We start from the raw sequence: 15,044 nt of genomic DNA on the forward strand, positions 1-15,044 counted from the left end.
GCCTCCCTGCCTGCCTGCCTCCCTGCCTGCCTGCCTTCTGCCTGCCTGCCTGCCTGCCTCCCTGCCTGCCTCCCTGCCTCCCTGCCTCCTGCCTGCCTGCCTGCCTGCCTGCCTGCCTGCCTGCCTGCCTGCCTCCCTGCCTGCCTGCCTCCCTGCCTGCCTGCCTCCCTGCCTCCCTGCCTGCCTCCCTGCCTGCCTCCCTGCCTCCCTGCCTGCCTCCCTGCCTCCCTGCCTTGCCTCCCTGCCTGCCTCCCTGCCTCCCTGCCTTGCCTCCCTGCCTGCCTCCCTGCCTCCCTGCCTGCCTCCTGCCTGCCTGCCTCCATGCCTGCCTCTGACCCCCAGCTGTGGAGCCCGCCCAGCCTGGCTCTGATCCTCTGCCTGCCACACAGTGGATTGCTCTGGGCAAAGCATTTCCCACGATGCCCTGTTGTGGACGTAGAGATGACATTTCGTGAAATAAAATAACCTAGCATGGGAAATATTTATTTTAATCCGGGACGTGTTATCTTGTCCTTCCCGAATGGGGAGAGCCAGCCTCCTTCCTCGCTGGGAGGGAGGGGGGTGGGAGGAGCTGGAAGGTTCTAACCAGGACACCCCCTCCCGGGCTTAGTTTTGTGGGTTTTAAAATAAATAACTTGAGAGGAAATCTTAGTGGTGATCCCTTTGGGAAGGAAAGGCCAAGGGCAGACGATCTAAGCAGAACTGTGAGGAGATCTCCCCGTTCTTTCCTCTTTTAGCTCCCACTTCTGCTTCACAGCAAGTCCCCCGTGCTCCCTGTCTGGCCCAAGGCTGTCACAGGTATAGCCTGTTGACAGAAGTAGGCTGTTTACCTCACAGCAGGCTCTCAGCTTGCCATTGAGAGACAGAGGTGTGTGTGTGTGTATGTGTTTGTGTGTGCTCGTGTTTGCACACGCATGTGTGCACGTGTGCGTGCGCGCGCTTGCGTGTGTCTGTCTGTGTGTTCAATTCCCACTGGCAAGCCTCGGTATTTTCCTTGATTGCCTTTGGAGAGGAGACAGGGAGGTGACACTGAGGCTGAGTGGGCCTCATCTCTGTCCCAGGGACCCAGGCCTGGTCCCTAAGTCACAGCCAGTGATCCTGACTGCCACACTCTGGGGCTTCTGCTCAGTGGGCTTGTTTTGGGGTGTGGCACTGGGTGGGGCACTGCTCTGGGGAGCCTCTGGCACTGAGAGCCACAGATCCGGTTAATGGTAAAACTTTCTCTGGGCATTTTCTAAACACTGTCACAGGCCCTGTGCACTTGAGGTCAGGGCCAGTGTCCCCAGGGAAACTCACTGCGGTTGTCACTGAGTCACCTGCATGGCAGAGGAATGCCAGAAGACTGGGGGTCTGGTTCTGGCTCGTGCACATGTCTATTCCTGTAAAGGAAGGATGGCGGATCTCTGACAGAACGAGAATGGTTACGTGTACTGGGACTGCGTCATGTGGGCCACGTGGCTGCGGCAGCTGGATGGGCAATTCTAGACGCAGCTCTACCCACGCACTTCGCCAGGACCGCGCTGGACCGCAGAGACCCGAATGGCACCGCCGAGAGAGAGAGAGAGAGAGAGAGAGAGAGAGAGAGAGAGAGAGAGAGAGAGAGAGAGCGCGCCAGTGGAGGCTGGGGAGTCGGGGGAGCCGGAGGAAGGCGACCTCTGAGGATAGGCTGCGGAGCGCCAGGCTCTGTTCAGGATTCAAGGGCCGGGGGAGAGCACTTGGTTTTGAGTTCATCCTCACTCCAGCTGTGGGAACTAGCGGTGCTCTGTGGTGCCCCCTCTTCCAATGCCTCTGGTGGATTTAGGGGTGACTCCTGGCCAGCTCTCTCAGCTTCACGGGGCCATCTTCAGGGCTGGAACTCTAGAGTCCGTCTTGGACTCTACCTCTAGCATATGTGGAGCCCAGAGCACCGTGGTCCTCGGGTGCCAGGAGGTCCTCCGGGCGTCTGGAGGCCGGGAGCCACCCAGCAAAGGGATGGGCGCTGCCAGGAGAGGGGAGAGAGGCTCCTGCCCGCGCCAGTCCTGACCATCCCTCGCCCTCTGGGGAGCTCGGGCTGAGCCCTCATCCTGGCTCCGCCGGGCAGCATTTCCGGGGTTCTCAGCTGGCAGCTCCGAGCTGTTTCAGACACAGGAAGGGACGGGGTGTGTTGGAGGTTCCAGGCAGTGGCTTTAGGGAGCTGGGTTCTTATTTCTCTCCTCACAGAGACGATGGAATCTGTTTCCAAAGCAGAGTTTTCAGGATATTGGAGTTTTGTTCTGCTGTTTGTTTGTTAATGCTGGAAGGTGGAGGTGGCACATGGAGGAGATTTGTTGTTAGGGTCTGGCTCTGTGAGCCTGGACGGAGGCTAGTGGTTTTCTTTAAGGGAATCCAGTGTTCTGTATGACGTCATCCACTCACCATGACAGCTGCAGAGTCACCATGACTCATGGAGCCCAAGCTGTCTCATTTGTATGTGTTTAACTCCAGACGTGGACAAGGATTTTAAAATGTAACACCTTAGAATATGTACACAATGGCAAACAAACATTATAGCACCTAAAATTTCCAGTCATTAAGGAACGGACAAACGTATCCAGTAACTTAGGTGAATGCACTTAGAACTTTTCATCTGATAAGGTGTGACAGAAGCCAAAGCTAATAGCAAGTGAGAAGTGCTGAAGGCCCCGTGTCCTGAGGGAGTTCCTGAGTTCAGTGGGGCCCGCGCCATCTGTCGGCAGGCTACGTGCCGTCTAATTAAAGGCTGGCATAAATCGTGTGTATCATTTGTATGGAAAGTCTCTATTATTGTAGCAATAAAATAATTAGACACAACATACTTCGCAGTGTGTGGGAAGTCCGTGGGCCAGACAGACCGGGCTGCTCGAGTTGATGCCATAGGAATTCCCTGGTTCTGGCTGCTGAGTAAAAGTCCTCACTGCCCGGTGCAGCCATGGGTGCCAAGTTCGGCAGGTCAGCGGAGTCCATGCCGGGGCTCAGGGCTCAGCAGAGCATCTTAGGCTCATGAGTCTTAGTCTGTGTTTTGTGTTTGAACAAAGGATTGACATTTGTCATTATGGCGCTTTCTGGTCTGTGTCGTTACTAAAAGACAGGATGTGTTATCTTCTTCAAAGTCACTTAGGGAGTTTACAATGACCAGCTCATATAAACACAGAGTGCACAGGCAGCTAAAAACATTCACAGGTCGGGGATATGGCGAAATCTATGAGAAGCAGAATGTTCAGTGAGCAAATTATAAACGATGTGGTGAAGAGGTGGTTTTTGTTTCTTAGTGAGCTAAATCCAGCCTGGTAGAGTTGTGGGTTTAAAAGGAACTACAGAAGTTGCTTAAGGCTGTGTAAATTTAGTTTGGCCGGGACCTGAGAGGTTGGAGATCCATTCAGTCCTGCTTCTGAGCCCAGAGACTGCCATCCTCACTCTGCAGAGCTGAGAGCCTTCCCCAAGGGGGGGCAGGGGCGGGGGCAAGGGGGGCACACTGGAAAGCCTCCTCCCAAGCATGGATCCAGGTTTTCCCAGTGCTGTTTTCCACGGGGTCTCCAGCTTTGCTGCCGCTCTTCAGAATGGGGTAGGACGAGGATCAGGACAGGGTGTCCATTGAAAAACAGTGCCAATGGAGACAAGGAGCTTTGTGCCCCAGCTTCCTGGCATCCCGCTCTGCCAGGCCTGACAGTGGCCCCTTTTGTCTCTTTTGGGAAGAGGGTGGCATGGTGCCAGCATCCTTCAGCATTCAGTTCAAGGCAGAGGTTTATATCTCTTCTTGTCAATCACCCTTCCCTTCCAAGCACTTCAAGAGAAGCACTAGGCAGACTGCTATGGGAAAAAGTTCTTTTTTCTACACATGATATTAAACACTCTCATTTGATTAGAGAAAACAAACAAAAATACAAAAAAAAGCAACCAATCGAGTGAAGACATGAAGATAAACACAGCAACGCAGGCTGGCCCACGTTCTGAGCCTGCTGCCGAGCTGCATTTCAGTTGTGGTTGTGGAGGTTTTTGTGTGTATGTGTGCGTGCCTGCGTGTACATGTGCGTGCCTTGTGTGATGGTTTGTCTGTGCGCATGTGTGTATTTGATTGAACAGATTCACTTCCGGCTGTGGGAATGCTTTTCTTAAAGGAATGCTGTGATGCTTTGAGAGCTGACATAGCACCCTTTTGAAATTGTGATGACACACTGGGCCTCCAGAGGCAGAGTGCTGTGTTGTGACTGCTCAGCGGTGGAATGTGGAGCAGGGGACAGTGGCATTGTGTCTGTGGTTGGAGGCTGTTTGGCTGCATCGGTGGTGGTGTCACGATGCTGAGTTGTCCAGGCTTTAGGTTCAGTCTGTGTAGTTCTGGGGACGTCCTTGAGAGTTGAACAATAATGAGGAATTAAACAGCAAGAATTAAACACTGGGCCACAAACCATCCCTTTGCAGGCTGATCCAGCGTCACCATGTAAACTTGTTTCTTTGACTAAAAATTTGAGAGCACAAAGAATCATTTATGGGAAAAGACAAGTTAAAGACCAAAGAGGAAAGGTGATATACTTCTGTGACCTAGAAGATCAGACCTCAGTGTGGTGGTTTGAAAGGCGACTGAACGGGTCGAATCCTGTCTTCCCAGCATTTGGCCTATGACGACAAGAAGGGTGGGATGGGGAAAAAAGAAGTGAGATTTAAGAACAGGTTGAAATGTGACAGAATGACACAGAAACATGACACTGCTTCCAAACCGCCTATCCTGGGAATATATGATAGGGAGTCAGGAGAAGGAAGCACAGGGGGTTGAAACTGGGGCTAGAGGACTGGAGCTTCCCAGCGCCAGGACCCCGCAGTCGGCAGAAGAGTCAGGGCAGCCGCAACTCCTGCTAGCTGTGTAAGCACAGCAGACCCTGGGGAAGAGTGTCTGGACCTGGGGAACGGTCTTGAGGGCAGGAGAGGCCCCAGCAGAGAGCACAGCAGGCAGGCCCAGGGCTGCAGCCACCTGACTCCCCCCACCCCCGAATTGGGTTGCTTGGTATTTTATGATTCCAGAAATATTTTGGACAATGGGGTTCCATCCTAACTTAACCCATAACTTGTGGGTTGTGGATGCATCCATCCACACTCAGGTAGGACTTAGTTAACAGGAGTGGGCCTTGATGTTGAAGAGCAGGACTGGAGACAAACCCTGTGGAAGTTGAGTCTGAGGGAGGAAAGGGGAGGAGGGGGGAGGAGAACCAGCAAGGGCGGGACCTGGCTCCCTTGGTCCCTCCGCTTGCTCAAGTATGTTCCCCAGGGTAGGAAGATGGGTGGGGCCTTTCCTCCTTTGAACTTTCTATTTTTAACTTGAGTTGTAGCAATAGTGGCGTCTTTGTGGTTTTTAATTTTTCTGGAATTTATAGCTTCATAGAAACCATGGATGCAGTCTGCCCAAGGATTGGTTCCTGTTTGGTTATTTTTTAGGCTAGAATCTTCTGGAATTGCATGCCAGACAGATAGCATTTATGGAATTATGAACTGTTTTTGGTCTTCCTGAGGGGCCAGCACCACTATTTATTTTCACTGGAGATCTGAAGATAGTAATTGGATCCACGGATTAGATATGTTATGCTCACAATGAAAATATTTTATGTGCTGTATTTGACATCATAATAAACAGGTTTTAATAGTTCATATTTGTGGAGAATCACACTTTCGGATATTCTCCCTGTCCCAGACACTTAGCTGAGCCCTTCTCATGAAATATTCCTAATGACCTGCCAGGGTTTGGAGTCTCCCCTCTGCCGAGGAACCCGGGGTCCGGAGAATCCCTCGCGAGACATGGCTTCTTCAGCCATGTGCAGCTTAGCCTGCGATTCAAAGAATGGGGGCTCGTACGCCAACAACCCCTGTACCGCGCTGGCAGTGCCACCACCTAGACAGGAGCGCTGAGCCCAGACGCTGGCCCGGCCCGGCCTGCCGGCGGGAGCCTGTCCCCCGCAGGGCACCCTTGTGTGCGGTCATCTCAAAGGAAGCGGGTCTGGGTTTCTGTCTTTCCAGTGCCCAGGATGCAGCATGTTGGCTTCGTGGCCCGGGGCAGCCGGGCCTTTGGCACTTGTGTGGAAAGGACGGTGAGAGGAAGGTGGGTGCCCCTCTGTCCCTTGCTCATAGCTGACTGCCTTTCCTGTCACCCCCCACCCCGACTCCATCTGCTCTTGGCCTTCCAAGGAAAGGCAGTTTCTTCATTGCATTTGCTCCGTCACTGGATTCCACTTCCGATTCCCACACAAGTACCAACGTCTGCAGCCGCTGAGCCTGGTAGTGGGCCTCTGTGAAGAGGCGCTGGGACCCCACAGCAGAGATGAATGGGAAAGGGCCAAGACAGCACAGCGGAGGGCGGCGCCTGCTTGGGGGAAGGAGGTGTTTGTTTTTCTTCATCTGGACTGGGGTCAGGATTTGGGATAGTGTGTTTAGGTCGAGTCCACAATAAATCACGCTCACTTATAAACAACCTCTCAGATGACCTTTCAGCCCACTGCATGTACACCAGTAGGTGGTGGCACAGGCATCCCCGTGCCCTGTCCCCTGGACCGACCCTCCTTTCTAGCAGCCTTCTTGCCTGCTCTTCTTTCCTCCTCCTCCTCCTCCTCCTCCTCCGCCTCCTCCTCCTCCTCCTCCTCTTCTTCCTCCTCCTTCTCCTAGTAAATGCTTCATTTATGATGTCTGAATGATGATAGTTTTTCAATAAAGGTACAGACTTTGGACAGTTAGTTTACAGGGAATGCATCTCTGGCATCAAAACATTTTTCTTCTCCTCCTCCCCCTTCCCTTATTTTTGGATGTAGAATATCTTGCTGTGTAACCCAGGTTAGCCTCCAGTTTGAAATCTTCTGTGTCAACTTCCTAGCTGCTGGGGTTACTGAGTTAGAGGTATGTTCCACTGCACTCAGTGAAACTCTTCAGGGGTCCAGGCTTGGTGAGCTGAGGAGGTTCAGTTTTTGAAGTGATTGTTATTAGAATTATGTTTTGTTTAAACTCACCAAACTGGTACTTTTAGAGCTTTGGGTTGTTTGATGAGGGTTTCGTTGAGTCTTTTTCTTTCTTTTATTTTTTGTGGGTCATGGGACTTGAACTCTGGGTCTGGGCACTGTCCCTGAGCTCTTCAGCCCAAGGCTACCATGCTACCCCTTGAGCCACTGAGCCACTTCCCATTTTCTAGTGCTTAATTAGAGATAAGAGTCTTATGGTCTTTAGTGCCAGGGCTGGCTCTGACCAAGATCCTCAGATCTCAGCCTCCTGAGTAGCTGGGATTACAGGGGTGAGCCGCCGCGCCCGGCTTCCTTAAGTCTTTTTATGGGGGGAGAATGTTGAACTCCAGGCCTTTTGTTTAGTTGGCAGGTACTCTACCACTTGAGCCATACTTCCAGGCCTTGGTGCTTCAGTGATGGCTGAGTAGGGCCTTGTTTTTCCCGGGCCTGTGTGGCCCACGTGCTGGGACTGGGATGCCAGCCTGACGTGCAGGGAGGGTTACAGATGAGAGCCACTCCACCCGGCTTGCATTCCATCGGCAGCTTGCTAACAGCTGCGGTATAGCCACTTTCACAGTATTCTGCAAATGGAAGGTCTGCCCATCTTCTAGTGTCTCCTTCAGTCCTTCACATTTTTAGGGGTTCACGATGGAGGTCTTCCATCTGCATCGTTGAGTTTGTCCCTCCATACTTTTTTGAGGCTATGGTGACTGCTTGCTTTTCTGATGCCATTCTCATCCTGTTTGTTACTGGTGCATGAGGAGATCTTGATCTCTGTGTACTGGGTTCCTATTCTGCTTTATTGTCAGAAGTGTTTATAAGCCCTAAAAGCTTATTTTGCTGGCAACTTTAAGGTCTTTTTAAAAGTAGGACCATATCATTTTTAAGTAGCATCAAGGTGTTTTATATGCATTCCTGGGTAGAGGACAGCGAAATCCTTTAAAATTGGTTTAAAATGAGGGTGAGGGAAGAAAAGAAGGAGCCATAGCAAAGATAGATTTGATCATCGTAGGTGTGTGAAGATAGCACAGGCACTTTGTAGGTGTGTAAAAAGATACCCCAGGCACATCGCAGGTGTGTGAAGATGACACAGACACGTCGTAGGTGTGTGAGGATGTCATAGGCACAGGATAGCTGTGTGACGCTATCACAATGCCCCCCTTTAGGGCAGTGATACGTGAAAAGGAAGGGAAGAACAAATGCTGGTTAATGTGATTCTGGGAGCAGTGTGACGTCGTGACACCGCATGGGAAGCCCCGGGGGTCCCACCACACTCTAACGCCAGGTCACAAATAGAAGGCCCTGGATGTCCCACAGCACCACTGCTCATGGTTTTTCTGTTTCCTCCCAGATCTCTCGATGGCAGTGCAGAAGTTTTCACAGTCGCTCCAGGACTTCCAGTTTGAGTGCATTGGTGATGCGGAAACGGATGATGAGATTAGCATCGGTGAGTCTGTCCCCCCACTCCAACTCAAAAATCATAAGAGTGTAGCCTGCCATACTTCCTTCCTTGAAATCCAGCGGACTCACACCTATGGATTAAACATTTCAATTAAGTGTTCTCTGGCTTGGGTAGAACTGCGAGGTTGATTCGGGATTTTTTCTTCTTAGAAATGGTTATGTTATTGAAGCTGTGCGTTTTCCCTTTCACTCCTTAAGGGAAGGACTGCATTTTCCTGCTCCTCAGGCCACCCCTCCCAGAAGGTGCTGGTAATGTTTGCCTCATTCATTCACATGTACGGACCAGACATCTGCTGTCAAGGTGCTTTGCAGAGCTTTTAAGAGTTACCTTATTATTTTTTTTCATGGAGTGCTGGTTCCTTTGGTAACCCACAGGTTTGTTGATAGAGAAAACAGGTTGTGATCGTCAGTGATGGTCTCTGGGCGTCTCAGGACTGGGGACCAGGCGCGCTGAGCTGACTCAGCCGTGGCACCCCAGGAGAAGCTTTGCCTCTGTGAGTCACGGGCTTCCGTGTCCTGTAAAATGAACAGAGAGCCGCGGCTCTCTGGAGTTTCTGGAGATGAGATTCTCACGCATTCTCTCTCCCACCTTTTCCTCTTTGGTGGTATTGGGAGCGTCCCGTGTGCTAGGCAGGGCCTCACCTGTTGAGCCATGCCACCAGAACCTTTTTTGGTTCTGGTTAAAATGAGCAAAAGATAAAAAAGAAAAGAATCAAGATAGAGGAGTTAAGGAGGCTACTGTGGATTCGCCCATGAGATGAGTTGTTCTGCCAGGCTCATCCAGCGTCGAGAGCAAAGGCAACAAAGGCTGATCTTGCAGTGGCTTTCTTCGTATTTAATGTGTTAAAGGCCCCTTCTAAAAAGAAGCTTAGATTTAAACTAAGTTTAGACCGTGTTGGTCAAGCTGAACTCGTGCCAGTGAAAGGCCTGGCTGTCAGTATGGAGCAGGGTCTGGGGCTCCAGGCGGGACGCCTGCGTTTGCCTGTGGGCAGAGTGCTCAGGGCCCCCGGCAGCAGGGCTCTGCACTGCAGACCTTCGGCCTTGGCCCAGAAGGAGGTCTGTGTGCTGGTCAGTACTGAAGTGGGGGCGCATTCCTTTTGACACGCCTCAACCCCACATTCTCATGGTAGACATTAGGTGAAACACAGGGCCCCTTTGTCAGCCGGGCTGCGGGGCCACAGTCTCAGTGAAGCGGGGAGGTCAGGCGGCAGCTGAGCTCAGCACACGTTTTGCAATCTCCCCAGGCTCCTCGGCCTGAGCAGTGTAGGCGCCTCTGCTCACCCCGTCCCGGGCAGGTAGAGCAGCGGCCACACGGCCTCCTGGTTTGGGGGGCACGGGCAGCCGCCTGCCTTCTGGACTGGGTTTCGTGTGGAGACGGGGTATGTCCATGGGGCAGCCCCGGTCAGGGAGGGCACGGGACCCTGGGCCAGGGGGCCCTCCCGGCCTTTGGTTCCAGCCCGCTGCGTGTGGAAGGGTGGCAGCCCACATCACAAGGACTCCGCTGTGACTTCCTGAGCCAGTGCTGCTCTGCACACTGCAGGCACTGGCTGTGGGATGGCTGTGCCTGACGCTGGGGTCACCTGGGGGCAACTGGAGTGACGGTGTGCCCGCGTGCCCTCTTGAGAGGGTGGTGACACGCTGCACATCGGTGTGGGGCGGGTTCTGTGGAGGCTTGGTCCTTCCTGTGTTCTGAGTGACAGGTAAGAATCTGCTCCCCAGGGATGAGGAGGGAGGCATGGAGGGGGGTCCTGCTTGTGTGAGAGGGGTTCACGTGCAGGGGAGAGATGCTGAGAACCGCTCTGTATCCTCTTACGAACACACACACACACACACACACACACACACACACACACACACACACAGGGAAGCCACGGTGCTCACGCCACAGTCAGCTCTCCCGTGTCTGGAGAGCTGGGAGGGGTGAGGAGGAGCTGGCAGCCGCTGCCAACCCCTGCAGGGCATTTCCTGGGGAATGGCGCCGTGACGCGGGGACAAGACTCTCCTGGGCTCATGAGCTCTCCCCAATGACACCTGTGACTTTTGGGTGCATGCTGCTTGCTCACTCGCTTGCACACACATGTGCCAAGTCAGAAGAAACCCGCCCGCCTCCCAGAAGCCCTGACCCCCGCCCGACCACTCACGTGTGGCCAGAAGAAATCCTCCCTCCTCCCAGAAGCCCTGACCCCTGCCCAACCACTCACGTGTGGCCAGAAGAAATCCTCCCTCCTCCCAGAAGCCCTGACCCCCGCCCGACCACTCACGGGTGGTCACACAGGGACATTCCCCCGGGCCGCGCTCTTTACACAAATCACATTTTCTTTTGAACTCTGCGGAGGAATTATATTTTACCCTTTTGTGGCTCGGGGTTGGACAATGGAGCAATTGTTTTCTACATTTCAAGAGCACTCACGAGTGTGCAGACGGTAGATGAAGGTGGGAACATTGCCCCCCCTCCCGTGTAGGGAAAGCAGTTGCTTCCCCGTGGCTGGTCACTTACCAGAATCTCAACAGTAATCACCCCTTTCTCCATCCCTCCCCCCAGGTAAAAAAGTTAGATAGTGAAATAAGTGCAGCAGGTCACAGCGCAGTGACCTGGGGTCAGTGACATCGGCCTGGGCCCCACTGTGGGCAAAACCTGTCGCCTCTTCTACTCCGAGAATTGCTCTTCACTCCAGAGCCGACCTTCTCCGTGCAGCTGGGGCCATGCAGTGCCTGGGTCCGAGCCTTCCCTGCATGGCGGAGGGAGCCGCTGACCTGATCTATTGAAGGTGTGGGGCGGAGGGTGGTCTCCCTTCTGCAGGAGCAGTGCGCCACAGAAGGACTAGAGTCAGTCAGAAGCTTCTCCGTGGTGCCACCCCACCCCATCCCCTCTCCGTCTGTGCTTGTTTCCTGTGTGCAGCGCTCACTGACTCACCAGCTGGGTTCATGTGTATTTACATTAGCAGTGAGCGTGTCCACAAACAAGACAGGAAGACACTCCAGGCCCCACTGGGTGGTGGAAGTTGAGGATAGACCCCTCCGAGGAAGCCATCTTCCAGCCATGAGGAGACAGGGTCGGTGAGCGGAAAAGAGGCGTTGCCGTCTAGGGAGAGAGAGGGTGAGGATGACGAGAGAGCTTCAGGTGATGAAGCCATGGAGAGTGTGGCACCATGATGACAGAGGATCATCTCTCCCTTTCTCCCTCCCTCCCCCTTCCTTCCTTCCTTCCTCCCTCCCTCCCTCCCTCCCTCCCCCCTTCCTTCCTCCCTCCCTCCCTCCCTCCCTCCCTCCCCCCTTCCTTCCTCCCTCCCTTCCTCTCTCCCTCCCTCCCTCCCTCCCTCCCTTCGTTGGTCATGGGGCTTTATCTCTGGGCCTGGACACCATTTCTGAACTCTTCTCCTCAGGACTAGCTGTCTACCACTTTGAGCCACAGTGCCAGTTCTGGTTTTCTGGTGGTTCATTGGAGATCAGAGTCTCACAGGAACTTTTCTGCCCAGGCTGGCTTTGAACCACAATCCTCAGATCTCAGCTCCTGAGTAGCTAGGATGACAGACATGAGCCACCAGCGCCCGGCCATAGCTGCTTTTTTAGAGTTGTTCTGACCATGTCCTGGTTGGTGTCCTGGGCACTTGACCAGGAGAAGGTTGAGCTTGGTGGCGGGCGTGCAAGCCGTGGAGAGCGGTGCACACACGCGGGAAGGCCGTGCAGATGGAATGACAGCAGTGTTTTGCGTTAAGGCCCTCAGGAGCTGCCTGAGCCCTCGCCTCGCCTCGCCACGGCGGCCTGACTCACTTGTAGCGTGGACTCTGGCTTTGTCCTGGGAAGGACGGCAGCAGTGAGCCCGCGGGCATCCTCTCCTGGCATCCGCGCTTACAGTGAGGAGCTGGAGCCTGGCGCCTCAGGTGGAGAGGGGAGGAGAGGGGAGGACACAGGGCAGCAGCTCTCCGCAGCACACCACACCGGCGCGCCGATGGGGCCTGGGGCCTGCAGCAGAGCACAATGGTGGGTCTGGATTCGACACGCCACACTGGAGATTCAGGCATAGCATTCTCCGGGAAAAATTCTTGGGTGGTGATTTGATTTGCCAAGTTTAGAACAGTGAGTGGAGGCTGTGGGGCCTCGACTGGGCTCGGGGGGAAGAGTGTACGTTCCAGGACAGCCAATTGGAGCTCAGAGTTCACTTGGGGTCCCGCTAGCTCTGGCCATGCAGGTTATTAAACCTCACCGCTCCCGTCTCCTTCTCTGAACAACACGCAGCGTGTCAATAGGTTCATGTACTGCAAACATGGTGCTCTCCTTGGGTAGTGCGAGTGTTTACAACCAGCCCGTGGCCCAGGCCTTGCGTCTTCCTGCTCTTCCTGAGGGAGGGCGAATCACCTTCTATCCAGTGTAGACCCAGGGCAACAAAGAGGTACTTTGAGAGGAGTGAGAAGTGAAGATGGACAGAGAAAGAGAGACACATGCACGCACAGAGGGAGGGAAGAGGGAAGGGACAAAGGGAGGAGAGAAGAGCAGGGAAGGGGTGGGAGTGGGAGAGGTGAGATCAGAAGCTCCGTGGGGAGTTGTGAGCTTTTCAGCGTGGGCACAGGCAGAGAAGTTTCAGCCAGGACATCTGGTGAGAGGAAGGGGAATGTGAGGTTGGGCTCTTGAGAAAGAAGAACGTTCAGGCTCGATAGCCTCTGTGGGAAATACACTGGAGAGAGAGCCGGGGTTGGAGAAGGGGCGGACCAGGAGTGGAGCGCAGGGCTGGGCTGGTGGGTGTGTGAGGTGCGGCACAGGCTGCCGGAGGTTGAGGGTGTGGAGAGGAGAAGCCGGCTGGGGAGGTGGGTGCTGAGGCTTGGCTGGGCCTCGCCATGGAGGAAGGAGGGGGCAGCGGAGGTGAGGAAGGTGAAGGGGTGCTGCCAGGTTAGTTCCTGACCCAGTAAGTTGTCAGCAACAAATCACTGGACGTTCCCGGCAAGCCAGGCGTCGTGGCCTCTGTGGTGGGTGCACGCGCATCTGTGAAGCATGAAGATGGTCGGGAGGAGAGCCGGCTGGGGCTGGGCACTGGGGGTTCTGCACCTGCCGTCCAGCATGGGGACGGCCACTGGGCTGTCATCTGTCCTTCTGGGCCACTGCTGGCTTAGGAAGCCATTTCCTGGCTTGCATGTAGGTACCTGGGGTGCTGCAGTCCCGGCTCATGCCGTGGTTCTCAGGGAGTGACAGGCAGGATGCTGGGGTGGTGAGCCGTGGCCTGCTGTCTGGACATCAGGCTGCAGCGTTGGATGGAATTGGGCCCTGGCACGCCTGTGCGCCTGCTGGGCAGGTACAGCGCAGGCGTAGCACGCCCGTCATGCTTTGTCTCTGAACGGAAAACTTTCTGTCCTCTCCTGCACGTTGCCTGCTGCCTTGGCTTTTCTGAAGTGTTCAGATCAAAGTGCTCTCCATGGGTTCCAGATCTCATGAAGGCCCTGAGCAGTTTTGTCACGTGCTGGCTGTCACAGGGGTGCAACTTACCTATGCGTTCTCGGTGTAGCTGGATCGAGGACAGGCCTTCCTCACCTTCCCAGGCTCTTAGCCAGCTGGCCTGGCTATTGTAGATTTCAGTTCCCATCAGTTGGGGAAAATTAGTTCAGAAGGAAGCTACCAAAGGGCCTGGCAGAGTCACTGGTCCTCTTCCAGGTAGAGCCGAACTTGTTTCTGGGCCCCACCTGAATTTATATAAAACGTGAATGAATTGGATTCACCTGGCTTTTATCAACTCCAATAGATTTCCATTTCTCCATGTAGGATAGCTGAAAGTCATAAAAGATTTGCTTATTTGAATGACTAATATATTGTGGAGTTAAAGCATGGAGTTAAGTCAGTACAGATAGAGTATGCCACTTTCCTTCTTGTTCTTACCTTCAGACACTAGACCGATTTTCCAGTCAGAAGCAGTAAGGTGGGTTCAAGCCTGCTGAAAAGATTAAGTTAGGAAATGGATACTCTAGCTAGTTCAGGAATGTTGGAGGATTTATGTTTTTGGCACATGTAGAAAATGTCAGCGTTCTGCATCACTATCTAGGCTGTGTGAACGCGTAGCCTCTGGGACCTGCCATAAATACACGTGAACAATAGAGCTCTTTTGTTCCAGAACTGTTTTTTTTCCAATATTATGTTGTGGAGAATAAAAGGAAATCTATTCTGGTGTAATTCGTTAGGGGAAAGTTGGAATTTGTGTCTGAACCCATTTTGATTGCTCTCCAGCTGCAGGTGCACGGGAAGGGAGGGGTGATGAGAGATGGCACAGAGAGGAAAGTTCCTTCAGGTGGTAAGAACTCTGGTCTTGGACGCAAGTTTCCAGGGCAGCTGGCAGTCCATTCTTTCCCTAAGGTTTCATGAATCCTAGAGTAAGAGTTGGTTTGTGTCTCCTTGTAGAGTACATAGATGTCAGACTAAAGTATAATTCAGCTCATTAATTCACTCAGCATTTAGGTATTGGAAACCTTCTGTGTATCAACTGTTGTTTCTGGATACAGCTCTCATTAAATCATATTCCTGTCACAAAATGTCAGTTTGGTCAAAATCTATAATGGAAGTTCCATGTTAGATGTGAGTCTGGACACTCAAAAAAAACCCAAACAGGTAGTAGGGTGATTGTTATATAAATATAAATAA

At 53.3% G+C, this 15,044-nt stretch overlaps 1 protein-coding gene across 2 annotated transcripts in view; it reads left to right on the forward strand.

The window, feature by feature from the left end:
* Arhgap42 (Rho GTPase activating protein 42) overlaps positions 1 to 15,044 on the forward strand; it is an 88,640-nt gene that overhangs the window by 16,063 nt on the left and 57,533 nt on the right. For both annotated transcript variants that reach the window (XM_090319234.1, XM_090319233.1), the window contains exon 2: positions 8,317 to 8,412. In XM_090319234.1, the coding sequence (XP_090175360.1) occupies positions 8,317 to 8,412 (96 nt within the window). The remainder of the gene's footprint in view (positions 1 to 8,316; positions 8,413 to 15,044) is intronic.

This window comes from Megascapheus bottae, chromosome 27 (genome assembly GCF_031878675.1).
Source record: "Megascapheus bottae isolate mThoBot1 chromosome 27, mThoBot2.hap1, whole genome shotgun sequence".
NCBI lineage: Eukaryota > Metazoa > Chordata > Mammalia > Rodentia > Geomyidae > Megascapheus > Megascapheus bottae.